The 19,062-nt window shown below is 41.9% G+C and overlaps 2 protein-coding genes across 2 annotated transcripts; one reads left to right on the forward strand and one right to left on the reverse strand.

The window, feature by feature from the left end:
• Positions 1-4,840: 4,840 nt before the first annotated feature.
• On the forward strand, positions 4,841-8,268 carry slc26a1 (solute carrier family 26 member 1; the record flags this gene model as incomplete). The annotated part of the gene is made up of 7 exons (XM_079289017.1): positions 4,841-5,230; positions 5,312-5,518; positions 5,841-6,087; positions 6,194-6,425; positions 6,877-7,060; positions 7,270-7,557; positions 7,690-8,268. 7 exons carry the CDS (start codon positions 4,841-4,843, stop codon positions 8,266-8,268), a joined length of 2,127 nt encoding a protein of 708 aa, XP_079145143.1.
• Positions 8,269-12,650: 4,382 nt separating this feature from the next.
• On the reverse strand, positions 12,651-18,383 carry LOC306792541 (progestin and adipoQ receptor family member 3-like). The gene is made up of 7 exons (XM_079289749.1): positions 18,242-18,383; positions 17,764-18,001; positions 17,424-17,586; positions 16,463-16,618; positions 16,149-16,346; positions 15,831-15,921; positions 12,651-14,794 (listed from the first exon to the last, which is right to left on the reverse strand). Exons 2-7 carry the CDS (start codon positions 17,958-17,960, stop codon positions 14,658-14,660), a joined length of 942 nt encoding a protein of 313 aa, XP_079145875.1. The 5' UTR covers positions 17,961-18,001; positions 18,242-18,383; the 3' UTR covers positions 12,651-14,657.
• Positions 18,384-19,062: the final 679 nt, after the last annotated feature.

A 19,062-nucleotide genomic window follows, 5' to 3' on the forward strand; every position in this document is an offset into this window, starting at 1 on the left:
TCTCCCCTCCCTCTTTGCTCGGCTCCAATCCACAGACAGGAACGAGACGAGGGGGGGGGGGGGGTGCTCCCATCATGCTTTGCAGCGGGAAGCAGGAAGAAGACAGAGGCAGTCAGTCAGCAGCAGAGGGGACAAATTGACAGACTGATGGTGGATGCAGAGGCACCAGTCAGGGAGGTATGGCTGATGCTGCCTCCTGTTCGCTCCTCTGGTCCTCTTTGGGTGAGTCCTTCCTCGTTTGACTTGTCAATTACAAGGACAACGGACAAACGGTGACCAGAAATTCATGCTGGACAGAGGATGCAGCTTGCAGATGGTGGGGCAGACAGATGATGCTGCCGGTGGATTTAAAGGAGCAGTGCAGTAATCCTCTCAGACTGAAGGGAGAGGGGTCAACTAAGGCGACAAGACAGGCGGAAAACTCCTCATATGTTCCGATTGTTCGGCTTTGTCTGCTTTTTGTCCGTCGGAAGTAATATTCCAGTCTTACTGTGCATGGATTATGTCATGTTAACCACACAGACACACACATATACCAAAAACAAGGCCCCTCTCCCTTGATATTTCTTGAGTGTCACATATGTGAGTCCAATCTAAACTGTGACCGACTGTATTCAAAGAAGTGAACTGCAATGACAATGACAATGATGACACTGACAATGATGCCATTCAGTCCAGCATATAATGCACAACAGGGACACACCCACACACGTCTACAAACACACACAGACCCACTTGTCTCAGTTCGTGAATTTTAGTGATTATACAGAAAATCAGAAGCTCTCTCTTAATCTCTGGGTCTTGTTTGTCATTAATGATAACATTACATTACAATGCCAGTATTACAATGCCGTTGAAGTTTAGTCTCTGAAGCCTAAACTGGTATGTCAATGTATATTAGTACAAAACTGGTTTGATTTATCGTAATACACATTCTAGAAAAGCTAACACGCCAAGAAACTACAGGAAGAAAAACCAACTGAGGCTCAACACACATTCAGATATTTTACCTTAGTAAAAATAGCAATACACTACAATGTAAAATACTATAATAATGTTGCAGCTGGTAAAAGTGACGCTAAGACTTTATATAGGCCTACTGCTGGGTACCTATAACAATGCATCATCAGTCATTAGTTGATTTATTATGTTTCTCTATTAATAATCTCAGTCGGCAATGGGATTAAAGCTGTCAAATAAATGTAACGGAGAAAAATAAATGCTGTGATTTGGCATTAGAACTGACAGAAGGAAACGTAATGTATTTCCCCAACAACTTGAAAAAGAAGGGTTTAGCAATTAGCATTGTTTTAATTATTGAGCTGAATGACAAAAGGAGCAGTGGGTTCAGTTTTTCTCTGGTTGGTTGACAATAAATCATTTAATGAGAGTATTAAACCACTTTTTAAATGATCACATGGGGGAGTTTTGATAAGTTTGATCAACATAGGATTCCATTTCTTAAATTAGCAGGTCAGATTTTCTTAGGTGCATGTCTTACGCCTCTGATTATGAGCTCAGGTTCCATTTTTACAAATGTATATGATAAAAAAGAAACACTTAATATACACAGTATATGTAGATCAGTAGCATTGCAAAACAGTGTGTTGGTTTTGATTCAACCTGGCATGGTACAACTTATTAGTTCCCCTTTCCCACACAACACTGATCTAATCTGAGTGTATTTGCTTATAGACTTATATATAGGTTGTTTCTGGTGCCGTTCACACAGATAACAGGGGTTTATCTTCTGTTTGCTATGTCGTCCACTCTAGGATGCATGTAAACAGCATGACATGCTGACATACGGGTCTGTGCTCACTTTTGCATAGGTGATTGCTGGCCCTGGCCTCCTGCAGGGCAGATATGCTCTGTGATTCAGTAAAATATTGACTGGATTCAACCTCTTGCCCAGAGTGGCCTCCTCTACACACACAGAGAAACACACACACACACACACACAAATGCTTTTTAGTTGGTGCACAGTTTGACAAGCCCCACCCACTCTTGTTGACCGAGCCAATAGGGTGATTGAGGGTGAGCAAAGGGCTGCTCTTATCTCACTATTTATCCAGCAGAGATCAAACTCTCATTTCCCGTTGTCCGGCTGCTCGGATGCCATTGGAGAGAAAGAGAGAGAGAGAGAGACGTCTAAAGAGTGGAAGAGAATGAGAAGAAGTTAAGGGCAGCCGACACAGAGCTGATTTAAACCAGACACATCAGAGACCCGTGGTCCTGTTTGTCCCTGTGCCAGTGACTCTGCAGGTGAGTGTGTCATTCACACATGAATGACTGTAACTGTGTGTCCAAGAAAGAACCACTGATGCTTTTCAAAGTTGTTTTTTAGTCCTTCTGGAAAGCATCTTAAGAGTAGTGATAATACGACTGGAGCTGGGGAGTAGAAACAGGTGCTGTTGGGATAAGATGTCTGCGGCACACGTTATCTCATAGGTAATTTAAGAATGTCCTTGAAACTAGCCAGTTTGTTTTTTCCATGAGTAATTTTCCACATGAGTCCTCTTATATCTAGTTTATTACAGTCAAGCATGTGGGAATGTCATGTTGGTTGTAGTCACTGTTTCTTTAATGATGTTAAAACCTGTCGACTGTTGGCTTTGCAAGTTAAACATTAAGGGTTGGAGAATGATTTGCATCTTTTTAAAAGCACCTGTTCTCCATATCAACAATCAGCCACAAAGCAAATTTGGAAGTGTGAAGAGTATACTGGGCTCTTGCTAAATTATTGTGCAAAGTGAACGGATTTGTATTTGGTTATTAATTGGTGAAACTACCAGCTGTCCCGGTTACGTCCCATTCGAAGACGCAGCAACTCAGGGTCTGACTGACGCATTGAGGTTTTTAAAAGTCATGACATTTCTCAAAAAATTTGGATATCTTTATACTTTCGGTGACCACAATCATACCGTAATGTTTTTTTTTATATCTGCACATGCCTAATACATAACCATTCATTATATTTCAGTTGTAGTCAACTGCAGTGGATTAAAAAGAAAGTTGACATTGAAGACCTTATATGACTTTATTGATTTAAATTGGTGAATAAGGAGTCCTCTCTGAGTTTTCAGTGACAGGGAGCTGTTTGAGCTGTGAAGCCAGTTATTTTCACCCCCGTAGACTTGTACCATGACTACCGGTAGATAAAAAAACTTCAACATTTACATGAAAGGCAATGAAAGGAAGCTACACAGTCTGTGGTAATTTCTGAGCATGAAGTGGTGATTGCTTTATCACATGATCAACAGTGATTAGAAACGGTTTACAGAAACAGCTTTGATCAAATGTTTCCAGCACTGTTCAGGCTTGACGCTGAAGTAAATCTTATTATTTGGTTCCAAAAGGTCCTCAGCGTGACTGCTGCCATGCTCAGCAGTCAATCAGGTGTGTTTCTTGAAAGAAAACCTTGTTTCGGTGGACATTTTGATGGCAGCAGTGTTGAGCACAAATGTGAAGTAGTTCTTGGTTTCTTTTTTGGGGAAATTGTAGCAGGCTCATTATTTATCTCCCGTGTCTTTTATCTGTTAAAAAGGTTAAGTTGGATTTATAAGCTGCATATGAACACAGACTTGCCTCTGTATTGGTTTGTTGCAAAGTGAGCAAAGTAAAACTGCCAAGAAACTGAGTGAAAAAGAAAAGAAGAAAAGACAGAAGAAAGCAAACGACAAATCTGATATAAAATAACTCATTCCTCTATTCTTCATCCCCCTGTCATATCGGTCCGTGACAGCTGCTGGCGCTGCTACAGGAACTCTAAATCACAGCACGTACCGGTGTTGTGATGGCAGAGGCCGATAACACATCATTTAAAGTGTTTAATGGTTTATGTGGTAATCTCTCCGCTGAGACGCAGCTGCTTCTGAAAACATGCTAACCTTGTGAGAAAGGCTTTCTGCAACCCGTCGATCACTAGTTCAGTGGCGGCTGGTGGAACATGTTCTAGGTAGGGCCGTCCTATCAATTTCAGCAAACATCCCAGTATGATTTAATCATGTACTTAGCTCACCTATTGCTTTGGCATACTGTTATAATGGCCCTGTCCTCACTTAACCTCAACCAGACCACAACACATCAGAGCATGTACAGATAACCAACAAGGGGTGCAGCACTGGCAGACCTATCAGTGTAGTGAATAGTTAAAGTGTCAAAACATAGATGCAGTTCAGGTGAAGGACTGGCAAAGATTTGGACTAAAGTGGACAAAATACCCCAACACTGTATGTTTATAATAATTTACAGATGCCTAGTACTTTTACTGTACTGAATTTACTGATTAACCTGTGTTCTGGAAAAAGGAGCTCGTTAACAACGGACAAAATGTTCGTCCATCACCTTTACCATGAAAGATGCTGTACGGCCTGTACTGTTGCACAACTATTCATTGAAGTTTAACAGGACAATTATCTTGGGTTTACTATTCATTTGCACACCGAGTTGTTTTGGAACTGAGAAAGTCAACCACCGTAAAACACTGAATTCATAATGCTGACTGAACATTCAAAGGGCTGATTGAGAAGTTTAAAGGATGATGTACCAACCCACAAATAGCCCCCAGGTGAATGTGTAAATGCCTCTGAATTCAAATATACCACAGCAAACAAGCTTAGTGTGAAAGTGACCTAACAGGAAGATATCATATTTTATTTTTGGACTGAAGTCATCTCTAGTGATATTCACTGTTTCCATTTCCCTGTCTTTGTCCTGTACCTCTTCCCTCCCCGCCTTTTTTCTCTGATGATGATCTCACAGGAGCACGGCTGACCACATTATCCACATCCCCTCCCTCTTCCTCTCACCTTGCTGCCTCCTCTCCCTCCCTAAGACCATGGAGGAGGTCACCAAGGTCACGCCACCTGTCCTGGAACGTCGGGCTCGCCAGCGACAGCCCACGGTTTCAGTGCTCAAATCCAAGCTGAAGCAGGGTGTGACCTGCTCGGTGCCCAGAGTCCGATCCACCCTGACCGGGTTCTTCCCCGTTGTGCGCTGGCTGCCGAAATACAAGCTCCACGAGTACGTCTGGGGCGATTTGATGTCCGGGGTGATCATCGGTATCATCTTGGTACCGCAGGCCATCGCCTACTGCCTGCTGGCAGGAGTGGGTCCCATCTATGGTTTATACACCTCATTTTACGCCAACATCATCTACTTCCTCATGGGGACATCCAGACATGTCTCTGTGGGGATCTTCAGCCTCATGAGCCTCATGGTTGGACAGGTACTGCAATGGATCACAGGCTGTACAGTTGTATTTCTTGTGTTTTACTTCATAGATTAATTAAGACTTCTACTTATGCAGGTGGTGTATAAGGAGATGTTCCTGGCAGGTTTTGACCTCAATGAGGACTCCACAGCATCTGGCCCTGATGTGTTTAATGCCACACTGGGCGCTAACCTCACCGCTGGTAAACTTCACACTGTGGAGCTAATGGGTCTGCAGTGTGGGAAGGAGTGTTACTCCATCAGCATCGCTGCTGCCCTCACCTTCCTGGTCGGCGTCTATCAGGTAATATATGCCGGTGCATTTTTTTTGTCGTGCTTTGGAAAATGCTTTTCGGCCCTCATTTTATTATTATAGTGAAATTCTGCAAGCGGTTTCTGTGGCAGGGTGATGGTGATGATAGTACCGTAATAGTGGCACGATGACAACATCATCAATGGGCAATAATGTAAAAATGTAAACCAAAGACTCTTTGAGGTTGTACTTATATGATACTTGATATTTTCATTTGATAAGTGACTCACGTTTTCATTCCCATCCATCTCCCATCCCTCTCGTCTTGTTCGTCTTCCTCTCCTCGCTCCACCTCCTAAAATCTCTTCACCAGGTCGTGATGGCCGTGTTTCGGCTCGGCTTCGTCTCTGTATACCTTTCGGCTCCAATGCTTGATGGTTTTGCCACGGGAGCCTCTTTCACCATCCTCACCGTGCAGGCTAAATACCTGTTGGGTCTGAAGATCCCCCGTCACCAGGGCTACGGCACAGTCGTCGTCACCTGGTTCAACATCTTCGCCAACATTCATAAGGCCAACCTGTGTGACCTCATCACTAGCACCATCTGTATCTCTGTATTAGGTAAAGTTACAAACGGCCTCATGTGTTAATGATATATGAACACTCTAAAAAGCGAATTCTTAACTGTCTTTGATATGGAATAAGACGAGTATTTTTGTTGTTGTAGTGGCAGGGAAAGAGATCCAGGAGCGCTACAAGGATCGTCTTAAGATCCCTCTGCCGACTGAGCTGATCGTTGTGGCAGGAGCTACCCTCGCCAGCCATTTTGGGGAGCTGAACAGCAATTATGGCTCCAGCGTATCCGGTCACATCCCCACAGGGTTCATTCCTCCCCAGGTGCCCAGCTTTACTCTGATGCCACGGTTGATACTGGATGCCATTCCTTTGGCAGTCATTAGGTAATGTGTAACATTTAACAACATGTTTGCTTGACATCCACGTGTTTCTGTTACATGGATTGTTAAAGATGCAATTTAGTAGCTGGAATATTGTCTGGCAGGGAGGAATACATGCCCTCATTATCTGATTGCATCTCTTCAAAATTCATGAACAGTTTGTACTCTATCTGAAAAACATATATTGGCTCATTTAAATTATGGTAACCACTCGCCAATCAGCATTTTATTATGCTTTGAAACAGTAAACAGATATCAATTGAGTCTTTTAAAGATGCAAAAAAATAAAGCTATCGCTCCCTAAGTAGTAATTGTGTGGGGAAGATAAAATGCTATTTAATTTACACTTCTGTTGGACGTTTGCATCAGGACGAAACAGTTCTTCACATGCTTGTAAGAGCAAAGACTAATTCACAGGCTCAATTGGTAAACCCACTTTCATTTTATCCTGCAGTTTTGCCTTCACGGTGTCGCTGTCCGAGATGTTTGCCAAGAAAAATGGCTACACGGTTCGTCCCAACCAGGAGATGCTGGCCATCGGCTTTTGTAATATCATCCCCTCCTTCTTCCACTGTTTCACCACCAGTGCAGCATTGGCAAAAACCATGGTGAAGGACTCAACAGGTTGCCAGACACAGGTGAATTTCCTACTTTTGAAAATTGTTTGAAATGCTTCCCTAAAGTTGGCAAGTTCTTGCTTTCCTTGCCTGAGGGAATGGTTTATAGGAACATCACTAAAGTCTGTCCTGAGGAGCAAAACATACCGCATTGTATCTGTTCACGCTCACTACAAAACCTCTTTCTTCCTCTGTCTCTTTTTCTCTCCATTTCTCTGCTCCTCCATCAGATTTCCAGTCTGATAAGCGCCATGGTTGTCCTTCTCGTCCTTCTCTTCTTTGCACCTTTCTTCTACGCCCTCCAGAAGTGTGTTCTTGCCTGTATCATCATTGTAAGCCTTCGTGGGGCACTGAGGAAGTTCAAGGATGTCCCAGCTAAGTGGCGTGCCAGCCGGAACGACGGCATTGTGTGGCTGGTCACCATGTCAGCCACGGCTCTGATCAGTGTGGAGCTGGGCCTCATGGTCGGAGTATTTTTTTCCATGATCTGCGTCATCTTCATGACCCAGAACGCTAAGGTGAGTAATAGACTTAATGCTGATAATGGTTTTGGAAAGCTGATACAAATGACAATAATTCCAGCATGTGAAAAGACAATTATTGGCCTTTGGTTATCTCATGATCTCATCTAATCTGACGTCCGATGCCAGGTCTCTCTCCTGGGCCGGGCCAAGGACACTGATCTTTACGAGGACTTGGACGAGTACAAGAACCTTATGGCGCCACCTCGGGTTCAGGTGTTCCGCTTCCAGGCGCCGTTGTACTACGCAAACAAGGACTCATTCCTAAAATCACTCTACAAAGCTGTCGGAGTTGAACCTTTTTTGGAGCTGACTAAGAGGAGAAAGGCAGAGAAGAAGGCCAGAGAGATGTCCTCAAAGCTGGCCAAGGCAAATGGAGATAAAAACAACTCTGTTGTTATAGGACTTGTACAAAGAGAACTGGCTTTCCACACAATAGTCTTAGACTGCTCGGCCATACCGTTCATTGACTCAACAGGCATGGCCACATTTAAAGGGCTGCTCAGTGAATATAAAGAGATAAGTGTGAGCGTGCTCCTCGCCAACTGCAACACTTCAGTCGTTGATGCCCTGCAGAAAGGACAATTCTTTGGAGAAAATGACAAAGACATGAGCAGCCTGCTGTTTCATACAGTTCACACGGCGGTTCTTCATGCAAACAGTACATCTGCAGCAGCAGAGAGCAGGTTAGAAGACTCTGTGGTTTAGAACAGCTGGAGGAAGAAGGAGTTTAGGTATGCTATCATGATATGAGGTTATGCCGTCTATGCCAGTCCTGCATACTGCGAGTTAGCGTTGAGGTCGCTATTTAAGAAGCTTTGTTCCAGAAAGAATGGGGTAACCAAGAGGATTCAATAAGGAAAAGTATCCTATCAATTCATTGTTTGATGCTTTGTGCCCTTTAACACCTGATAATTTGGTTCCAACGTATATCATAAACAGTTTTCTCCAAATACACTGGAATTTTTTTTAATGTAATTTGTGGACAGACCATTTTGCTATCTTAGTCTGTAAACGCTCTGTTCTCTGCAATCTCTTCTCAGGTGCTTCTGAAATGTATATCTAATAGCAGCAGCTGATGCCACATACTGTACTTCGCCACTACTGGTTTGTTGAATCAAATGTTTTGTGTTGAGCAGATTTATTCTCTTTTGTTATTAAATCACTGTTTTTCCTTAAGTCTTTTATCCTGATGCTGCCAAGTGCAAAAATTTGTCTTGAAAGTACCCCAATTGATGTTATACTTAAAAAAGGATGCATTTTTACTTTTACTACTTTATCATGAAGCTTTGATGAATCACCATTTTATTCAAATATAGAAATTTGTGTTTGTAAAATTTAGAAACTTAACAATTTATATTTTCCTACACTTATTTTGTTGTCAAACTGTTTCCATGTATTAATGGAACTTAAATCATCACGTGTTTCAGATTTGTAAAAACATGTAGTCTGCTTGACTTTCATTGTTGACAGTGTTGACATTCAACATTCCTACACAGTACAAACACTGCCTTAATGTTCAATACTTGAATTAAACAGTTTTTAGTGAAGAGCTTGTCTGACTGAATTATTTGCATTAATAACAAATATTTATCATAGCAAGGGAATATCTATTAATGATAAATGTTACTTTTTTTGCCAAAGGAAGCAATATCCTTATCCAGGCGAGGTGCTGCAACTCTTTGCCTTTGGAGAGCCTACCAGGAGCTATTGCCCCCATGGTCATTCATTGGAGGCAGGGGCGGACTGGGGGGAAAAAGTGGCCCCGGAGTTTACTGTCAGACCGGCCCACTCAATACACGGCGCGTTGCCCACTCAATGCATCGCACGTATCGACCAGTCAGTGGCCTGTTTACGCTCAGGTCTTCTTTGTTGATTTTCCGTTTGAAAAATGGTTGATGCTCGACGCAGAAACCAGGGGTAAGTTAGCAGTGAAGATTCTGTCACGGGAGTTCAAGATCAGGACCCAATAGCAAGACTACAGGACACAGAATCTGGTAAAACAGATTTTATTTTACCAACATAAAGGACAGGAATGTGTGGAGGCCGTGGTCCGACACAGGGTGCAGGCCGGATCGACTGTGTGATGTCCCGTGGATCGACACCGGAGAGGAGAGCAGGGGGAACACGGGTAACACACAACGGGTCAGACAGGGATCCTGACAGGTTGTTCACTTTACTCACGACTCGGATTGAGACCGACAGCATGTTTGCTGCAGGATTGTAAAACCTTTGCGTCTGGCAGGACTGATAAAGCACCAGACAGCCTTCCCTTGCGTCTGGCGGGGTTGGCGATAGGCCTTTACTCTTAGGACAAGCAGTAGAGAGGACAATACACTTCTGATGTGTTATTGTTGCTGTCACACAGATGACCATTGTGACTGTCACCTTTTTCTTTTATTTATTTAAACCCACAATAAGACATCCATGTAAATGATGTCTATATGAATTTGTGTATATTCTGCTGTGTAAAATTCGTCAATCTTCTAAGTTTGCATCCTTGTGTGAATATTATTGATACATGTTTCTCTTTTCATCATTTACTCAATGTGATTTGGACAATTTTGGAGAAAATAATCCTGCAGGGGAGGGTGACTGCCTTGCAAGCAAAAACATATAAAGTATGTGCATATGTGTTACTGCAAGTTAATCAACACGTTTGTTGACATTTGTTTTGCTGCTGTTGTGTTTGTTAACTGTGCTCTGCCTTATTGCAATAGGCTATTGTCTCTACTCGAAAGATTCATTGAGAAATAAATAAATATAAATAATTGTATATGCATATGTATTTACTTAATCTCTCTCTCTATCTCTCAATTTCGCTTCTAATACTACTTGTATTAGAATAAGCAGAGACGGGTTGTGTAATGTTGGAGGGGACACATTTGTGTCCATTAAATCTAGAAGTGCAGCCAGCAGCTGGTTAACTTAGCTTAGCACAAAGACTGGAGATATGGGAAAGTCTCAATGTACAAAATCTAATTTTAATTTAATTTAAGCTCACTAATTAACACGTTTTATCTTGTTTGTTCAATTCGTACAATAATTGAAGTGTAAAAATGACAATTCCAGCTTTTTTACAATGGGGTTATGTGCCTGAGGAGTATCTTTCCGAACCCCTTCTGAAAGGCAAAGTTTTGTTTTTTTCACTTTGGTTTTTGTACACATTAAACAAAAATGGAAGGGTTAAATCGTAGGCGTATTTTGTTACCTATGGATGGGCTAGCTGTTTCCCAGTATTCATGCTAAACTAAGCTAATGTGCTGCAGACACACATGAGAGTGGTATCTGTTCAGAAAAAAGTGAATAAAGGTATTTCTCATAATCTCATTTAACAAAGCAAAAAAGTTACACCCAGTAAAAATGAACTGTAAGACAACTGTATTTTCCATCATTCCTGTCTCAGACACCATTTGCACAAATATTCATTATAGCATGAGGTGATTTTGTGATGGTATATCATTTTCTACCATAACTATCATACTGACAAAGCCACTGCAGAAGAAAACTACAATCATTCAGGATGACAACATTGCCACCAGACAAGAGTCAAATCACAAAATGATTGTTTGTGTTTTAAATAAATCTGAAACAACTGAGATGGTCTTAGTGCACAACATCCCAAGTCTCTTAATTGCGTCCCTGTTTCCCTCACTTGTGTCCTTTCCCTATCTGTAGCCTGTTAGCTGTTTAACAAACAGCATTGAGTATTTTTATACAGTCTGTGGTATTTATACTGTGTTTTGTATTCCGTTTATGAGCGTAGGATCGATTTTTACAGGCAGATTGTGTTTGTCATATTCATGAATTATTTGCATCTGTTTTGAATTTCTGATTGTGAAGTAATTATTTAATAACCCAGAATATGATTACGGTGTTTTTTGAAGACTGGAATTAATTTATTGGGCTCAATGTTTCCATGCTTGGGGGGGAATTTAAATGATATGGAATGATCAGCCTCACGTGACTGAATGGTGATGATAAATGATGTAAAGAGTGTTTCGTCTCTCCAGCTCTCTCTGACTTTAATTAATAAAAGTTATTGAGGGAAACATCAGATCATGAAAAGACAAATCTTTCTAATGAATGAAGAAAGTTGTTTGTGGTCCCATGATGTTTTTCATAGAGGTCAAGGAAAACATAAATACATACAAAATGAAACGAAAGGATTGTCACTGTTTATTCATATTCATCAACATGATTCCCATTACTTTTCTTTTTCTAAAGATAGATTTGATTTTGTAGCGAGTAACGAAGGTTTCAGGAGAAATGTATCAGAGTAAAAGTGTCAGTTTTCTTTGCAAAATGTAGTGAAGTAAAAGTAAAAGTCAACAGAAATATAAATAGTAAAGTACAGATATCCAAAAAAACAACTTAAGTATAGTAACGAAGTGTTTCTAATTCGTTACTATACACCACTGGTTTTGACTGGTATGTTCAGAGACCGTGGCGATTAATAAAAGCAGCAATGTGAAGCACCGCTACGTGAAGAACAACTCTTTTGAGCAAATGCAATGTGATCAGAATCCTAACAGTCATTCACTGTCCAACAATGTCAACAGAGAGGAATATATCTGAACCAAGTGGTTTCAACAACCAAAGATAAAGTCCCTGCACACACATTTCTCTTTTTAGAAGATACGAATATACTAACCTGCTCCTGAGACCGATACTTTGATCATGTGACTTGACCAATTGCCTGCATCAGAAGATCCCCGTGTTTAACAAGCATGTCATTTTCAATGAGCTAACTGAAGTGAATCCCTTGACACTGGCTGAACAGAAAGCCCTCAAATGTGAAAGTCTGAGAAGTCACCTCCTTAGAAGACAATCGATGGTGAAATTGGTCAAATCTGGCAACAAACGGGTGAACCGAATGTGTGCGTCAGTACAAAAATCTCCTGCTTGTGAATTGGTAACTCTTGTACCAATACTGCTCTCTATTGTTCAATTATATGAACAGCAGAAATAAGCACATGACACATCCTCTACAATGATCATGGGATTGATATGGATATTAGATAAAGACATTCAAATCAATTCAATCAATCAAAGTAATCCTGAGCAATTGATAAAAGACAACCCAACAATTTATTTCCCAGCATTCTTTATTCAGTCAAAATCTTTAAAAATATAATATAAATATAATTTCACACAGGCACTGAAATAAATATCTCGTAAATCAGCGCCAGTGCTTTATCATGGAAATGATATTCAAGGAAAACACAAACACGGGATAAAACAATCATTAGATGATTTTTTCTTCTTCTTTTAAATCACGCAGTTCATGATGAAAACTAAAATCGCACTCAAAAAGGCAGAAATAAAGTCACTTCATTCATAGTGCCACAACTCGTTCAAAGCATTGAGTTGTACTAACTCCTGAAAAAAAAAAAAAAGAACTCCTGGCCTTGTTGTGTAACAGCAAAGATGAAATCGGTCTGAGTCAATCATTTGTTTTTGACCCACAAACAGATTGTAACAGTAAGTGCGTTTACAGAACAAATACTCAAAATATAATAAGGCCAAAATGTACAAACATGATTGGAATTATGCTAAAAAAGTAAGGTCTAAACATTGAAATATGCCCCAAACTGTGCTGCGGGAAGAAAAAGAAGTGCTCCAGGTAGCTGTAACACTAAACACTGGCCTCCTTTAAACAACAGCATCAAAACAGACTAGAACAACAATTTTGTCACACAGTTAGCCTTTATGATCGACGTTATGATCAAAGGGCTGCAAAGGTGACATCTGACAACAATTCTGGCTTTAGCTACCTGCCCTATCAGCCACAGGTGTTGACCAATCAGAGACAGTTTAAGTGCGACCACTCACTGCTTTGTCAGCAAAAAAACAAAAGTGTTTTTGTTGTATTAATTGTCCAGTTCGAGCTGTTGTTAAAAGGGTTATTTCATCCATATTACAATCAACATTTTTCTCATTTCAACCATGCAGAATCCGGTTTACGAACCACTTTCTAACAAAACAAACAGTAGTCGGTGACTTCAAATACGAGACCGGAATCATTTACCATGCTGTCAGGAGACGATCATCGGATTTAGTCATTGTCAGGCTTTGTTCATCCTTTGCCCTGTGATGACACATCCCGTTTACTGACCAGCTCAAATGCAATACTCTGCTAATAACAATAACATCAAAAGAGGCTGATTGTACAGTATATTGATTAACTCTGTTGCTCTGGTAATAAGGCCGATATGACATCTTGCCTAGCGCAGCCCTAACGTACTGGATTTGGCCTCCGTGAAGAGTTCTTCAAAACTGCCATCTTATTTGTTCCAAAGACAAGACAGTACACGCAAATAAAAATCAGTTTTAAGAAAAGAATGTACTGTAGGCTAAATATGGTTCCTACTATTTCTTCGTCGATATCACAGATTGATCGTTGCTTGACCTTTAGCTATTAGCTTCAAATGCTCGAGGCGTTGAGACATTATTTATGAGTTCAGAGTGTTCATAATTTCCAGTTGTCATGTTTTTGTTCTGTGCTTTCCACATTTCATCAATACTTTTAATACAATCTAACCTTGTAGGAACTGATACACACAAAAAATGAAAAAGGTAATTGTTCACACAGGCGTTGTTTGATTCAACAGAATCCTCAGAGATATTTTTAAAAACTTCTGTACAAAAAACAAAATTCCTAATCTCAACCAACCATGAGATAAAAACAATGATCACCAATTAAAAACACCAAACTTTAGCCTGTTTCTACAAACTAATTTAAATACCAGCTTCATGCATCTTAATGGTTATGGTGGTTCAGCGATTTTTAAAAGATTTACAGTGGCGTGTAGCCACTCCTAGCTGATATCTACTGGTGGGGACAGTCGACTTAATGTATATACCGGCTCAGTGAACGCTAAGAGCTACCGTTAGCCTCCCAGTTTTACACCTCAGCAGCTAATAGTCACAAGCTAGTGGTTGAAAAACCTTCAGGCAGCAACTTCTAACCAGCAGCTAACTGGTGAGAAGTGGTGGAATATTAACATGAGGAGTGTAACTGATGTCTGCTAACATTTATAGCTGTTAGCCCGCAACTGATTGCCTTTCCCGTAACATCCTTGGATCGGTTCAACTTAGCCGCTGCTGGTCGGGCACGACCGGCTGTGCCTGAAGTGCATGATGTGTACGGCTGTCTGATGCCACCAGTAGAACATCACCACCACCAGTATGTGCCACACCTGGTGGCTGGCACCCAGGTAGTTCAGCTGGCCTAGAAGAGGAGGAGGAGGGGGAAAAAAGGCTCTAAATACGGTACATATTGTTTGTTTTTTCCACCCTATTCTCATACTTTCTTCACCATGTACAAGAATGAAAATATATTTTAGGAGGATAGTTAACATGTAAATGTCTCAAAATAGTACCTATCTAAACATGTCATATATCAGTCCATCCTTATGTTCTTGCGTACACAGCTTCAGCGGTTCACTGGGACACTTTCCTAGCGTGGTGCCATCGTTAGTGTTATTCGTAACACCTGTGATCTTCCTGCCGTGAAAGAGACAGCACTGTGCATTGGCTCGTTAAGGGGTAATTAAGGAAATCTGTTACAGCTGCTTGATTTTCCAGGTCGGCTGGACAAACGCTACTGAAACAACACAGTGTGAGTTTTATCATTTCAAGTCTGCGTGCACTACCGACTCCCACAACAATACATTTTGATCAGTATTAAACAAATCTAATATTGTACTTCTTTCCCGAATCTGTAAAATATATTAAATTATATAAAAAAACAGGATGGATTGGTTTATTTTTTCTGTGACTCCGGCTTTAGTAGACTGTACATTTCAGATGTCCTAAACTTGCAACATGTCCACTACCATACACATACTGAGTTTCAATGTAATTACACATTATTCTAATATGTATTGCTGCGTTTCCTTCATATCTTTACTTTTTTAAGACCATGTCTGCAGTAGGTTTAAGGTAAACCTCAGATATGATGACCTCTACTGGTTTTCAGGTTGTTTCTACAGAACTACTGGGTTTCGACCAAACTACAGATGCAGTTTAAGCTGCAGCTGCTGACAACAGATCAGTGCGGTTGAAGAGACCGTGGGGTTTTGTTCCAGACAACACAGGTTTGAACCCGTGTGAAACCTTGAGCTGCAGCTAAGCTAACGAGAGGAGCAGCGGCTTCTGCGACTCTTCACTGACGCAACAAAATAAATTGTAACTCTTGTTCATCCCCAGTCACACCGTAACCTCAATTACAGATTTCTGTAAAGAGACGGAGGAGAATGACTCACCGGGGAAGTAGCGTTCAGGGATCTTGGTGACGTAGAACAAGAAGGCAGATCCAGCGATCAGGTACATCACCATCATACGAGGCAGGAACAGCTGCGCACACAACAAAAAACAAAGTTTGTATGACTGAACGTTGTACAGTCGGGGGAAGAAAGTGCTGAGATTGAGTAGTCACATGATCACTGGAGGAACACTTCTCTTAATACAGTAATAATAATAATAATAATAATAGTGTACACGGAAGTGTAAAAAGAAATCCAAGTCCGTGCATGCGTACGCTCTCACTTTGCTTGTTTTCTAATATCTCTCCGTTTCCTGACCTGTACAACATCAGTGGTGAATCCTTCATTGAGCCAGACCCAGTGACATGTAGGAATCACGCTGATGCCGGCCACGCAGCAGAAGATCGCCGTCCGAATCCGCCGCCACTCGTTGCTGAGGTAATGAGGGTGGACCTGAGCGCAGAAGACGGCCAGGATCAGGGACAGCACCGTCAGCAGGTAGACCTGTCGCCAAAACTGCAAGACAGGAGAGTGACCGATGAGATGCAGTCTAAATCAGAGCCGGAGCATCTGCTTTCTTGATTAGCATCTGGAGAAAGAAAAAAACAAAAACGTTGCGCGTTCCCACTTACAGCGTTACAGTAGAAAGCGTAGAAGATCCCAGGGACATAACAGCCCAGGATGCCGACAGAGATGCCTGCGTAGTCCAAAGACAGCCAGCGACGGCAAGTCTTCTCTGATCGGTGGCAAGAGAACGAGTGATACCCCACAGAGCACAACATGCACACCTGCGATGCAAACACACAGTACCATTTACAGACTGGGAAAAAAACTTGCACTCATGACATCAAACACCAATTTATTTTATGTTCAGAGCATTTTTTTTTTAGGATTCGTTTTGGTTTCATCAACACATCTTCACCATTTCTCATTGCAAGTCAACAAAATCCTTCTGCAACTATAATACATTCATTTAACTCAAGGAATTTTTAGGGACAGTCTAGATACTCACAATATGCACTTAAATGGACAAAGAAAGGGGTTTAATGAGGGTGGGCGGGTCACATGTGCTACACTGTATACCTACTGGAAGTGGGAATCACTGACTTGTAATCTATTACATTAACAAGTTCATCATCAGCTGCAACACAACCTACAGCATAAACCGCACACAGCTAACACAGAAACAATTACCGCTGTCTCTGAACTACGCTGCCATTGCAGCTCTTTACAGTAGCTACACCTACACACAGCTTACACACCTGTGTGGGTTGAGGGGAACTGATTGCGCCTGCGGCAGGAAACGTGAACCTTCATGAAACAGTTTATTAAGCCATACATACTTTATTTACACACAGAACAAATGCTCAGCTAATGCAGGCGTTCATAATTAACTGACACTTATAAACAGCTGTAAAGAATTAAAAAGCATGGACCCTGGGAGGACCAAGTATAATATGACAGTTATATTAAGTTTGAATTCAGTTGCATGTCTAAACGGCACAGTAAACAAGGTCTGGACGAAAGATGCACGACTTTCTCTGATACCAGCAACTTCTCCCTCACACACACGGTGAGCCAAATCATTTTTACCTGGAAGCAGAACAGTCCGATGGCGTAGATGACGTAGTCCTCTCTTTTCGCTCCGGAGGCTGGCAGTACCGATGAGAGGTCGTTGACCCCCAGAGAGAAGAAGAGCAGGAAACCAAGGAGGTGGCTCCAAATGTTCACAGTCTCATTGGACAGAATGAAAATACTGCAACGGAGAAAAAGAAGAACACACACATCAGCGAGCAGCAAGGCCCGTGAACACACAAGTAGAACGTTCATTATAACATGCAGAATATTTGCGCGCGCATATATATATATATATATATATATATATATATATATATATATATATATATATATATATTTCCAGCATGACTCCCACCTCCTCAGGCAGAGTTTGGAGGGCAGGTGGGCCCTGTAGCCGCCTGTGATGTAGGGGTTTTCTTTGAGGAAGCAGGGGATCTGTTCGTAGGTGTACAGCCTTATCCTCTGGGGTATCAGCACCGGCCAGTGCTGGTAGCTGCCCAGGTCTATGTAGTGGGCGGTCTTCAGCAGCTTCTTGGGCATCTTCAGCAGCATCGTGCTCTCTCTGGCACTGGCGAGCCGGGGAGAGGTTAAGGCTGAGAGAGGGAAAGAGAAACCACCGGTTGAGGAGAGGCAGCTCTGTGTAGTTCATTTTTAACATATTGGTAAAAGCAGACGCACTGGCATCTTGGAACAATGTGTCAGACCGTTTCATTGTTGTCAAGCTGTGTTAGCAAGTTCGATTCCTGGATAGCAAACGGCGACGCTAACCTTGACAGGCATTTTTCTGTAACGTAGCCGGCTAAACTGATTCAAACCCGGGTTACAAAGCTCACCATTAGTCGCAGTCGGACCGTCGATGTCTCTGTTCAGACAATTCAGCCATAACCGGACGACTATTAAGCTAGCATTGCGTTAAAAATGATTACGTTTTAGTCAAAGAAAACACACATCATCAGCTGCTGGATAACACCAAACCTATCTTCTTCGTTTTGGTATTAAAGGAGGAAACGGCGCGTTACTGCCACCAACTGGTGAATGTGGAGGATTGCACCTGGAGCCAAAATAATCTTCCGAGCTTTGCTGCAGAAATACCTCTTGTAGAAATATGCTAACGGTATTTACAGGCATTAAACGCATAAGTATTATGTGTGTGCTCATTTGCAATCGTGTTGCGTGTGTCATAGAGCAAAGGTTTGAATCTCCGGGTGAGGCACTCACGCGCTTCCCGTACAAAGAAGACGCTCTGACACACAGGTAGTTTAGCTTAAACTCGTAACTAGATGTGTTGTGAAGCGGGTTAGTCCGTGCGATATTATGTAGCAACAACAGGTGGAAAGCAGGAACAGCATCTTCTCTGTCCATGAGAACTGGAGGACTCCCACACACAGTGGCCTCACCCTGGCGTGTGTGTGTGTGTGTGTGTGTGTGTGTGTGTGTGTGTGTGTGTGTGTGTGTGTGTGTGTGTGTGTGTGTGTGTGTGTGTGTGTGTGTGTGTGTGTGTGTGTGTGACGATAACTCGTCCCTGTGCAGGACGAGGCCACCTCCTCATGAGAATGAATAAAGAAACAGGGAAATGATAGAACGGGGCTCACAAAACACTGAGAGGACAGATGCGTGGACCGAGCCCTGACTTTGTGTCTGTTGCGAGGGATGC

The sequence above is a fragment of the Melanostigma gelatinosum genome (assembly GCF_949748355.1).
Source record: "Melanostigma gelatinosum genome assembly, chromosome: 18".
NCBI classification, from domain to species: Eukaryota; Metazoa; Chordata; class Actinopteri; order Perciformes; family Zoarcidae; genus Melanostigma; species Melanostigma gelatinosum.

Coding starts and splice junctions, on each gene's coding strand:
- LOC306792541 (XM_079289749.1), bottom strand. CDS start 17,960: ATGCTGCTGAAGATGCCCAAGAAGCTGCTGAAGACCGCCCACTACATA. Junction 17,587..17,763: donor TCCAAACTCTGCCTGAGGAG/GTGGGAGTCATG, acceptor TCTCCGTTGCAG/TATTTTCATTCTGTCCAATG. Junction 15,922..16,148: donor TCACCACTGATGTTGTACAG/GTCAGGAAACGG, acceptor TTGTGTGCGCAG/CTGTTCCTGCCTCGTATGAT.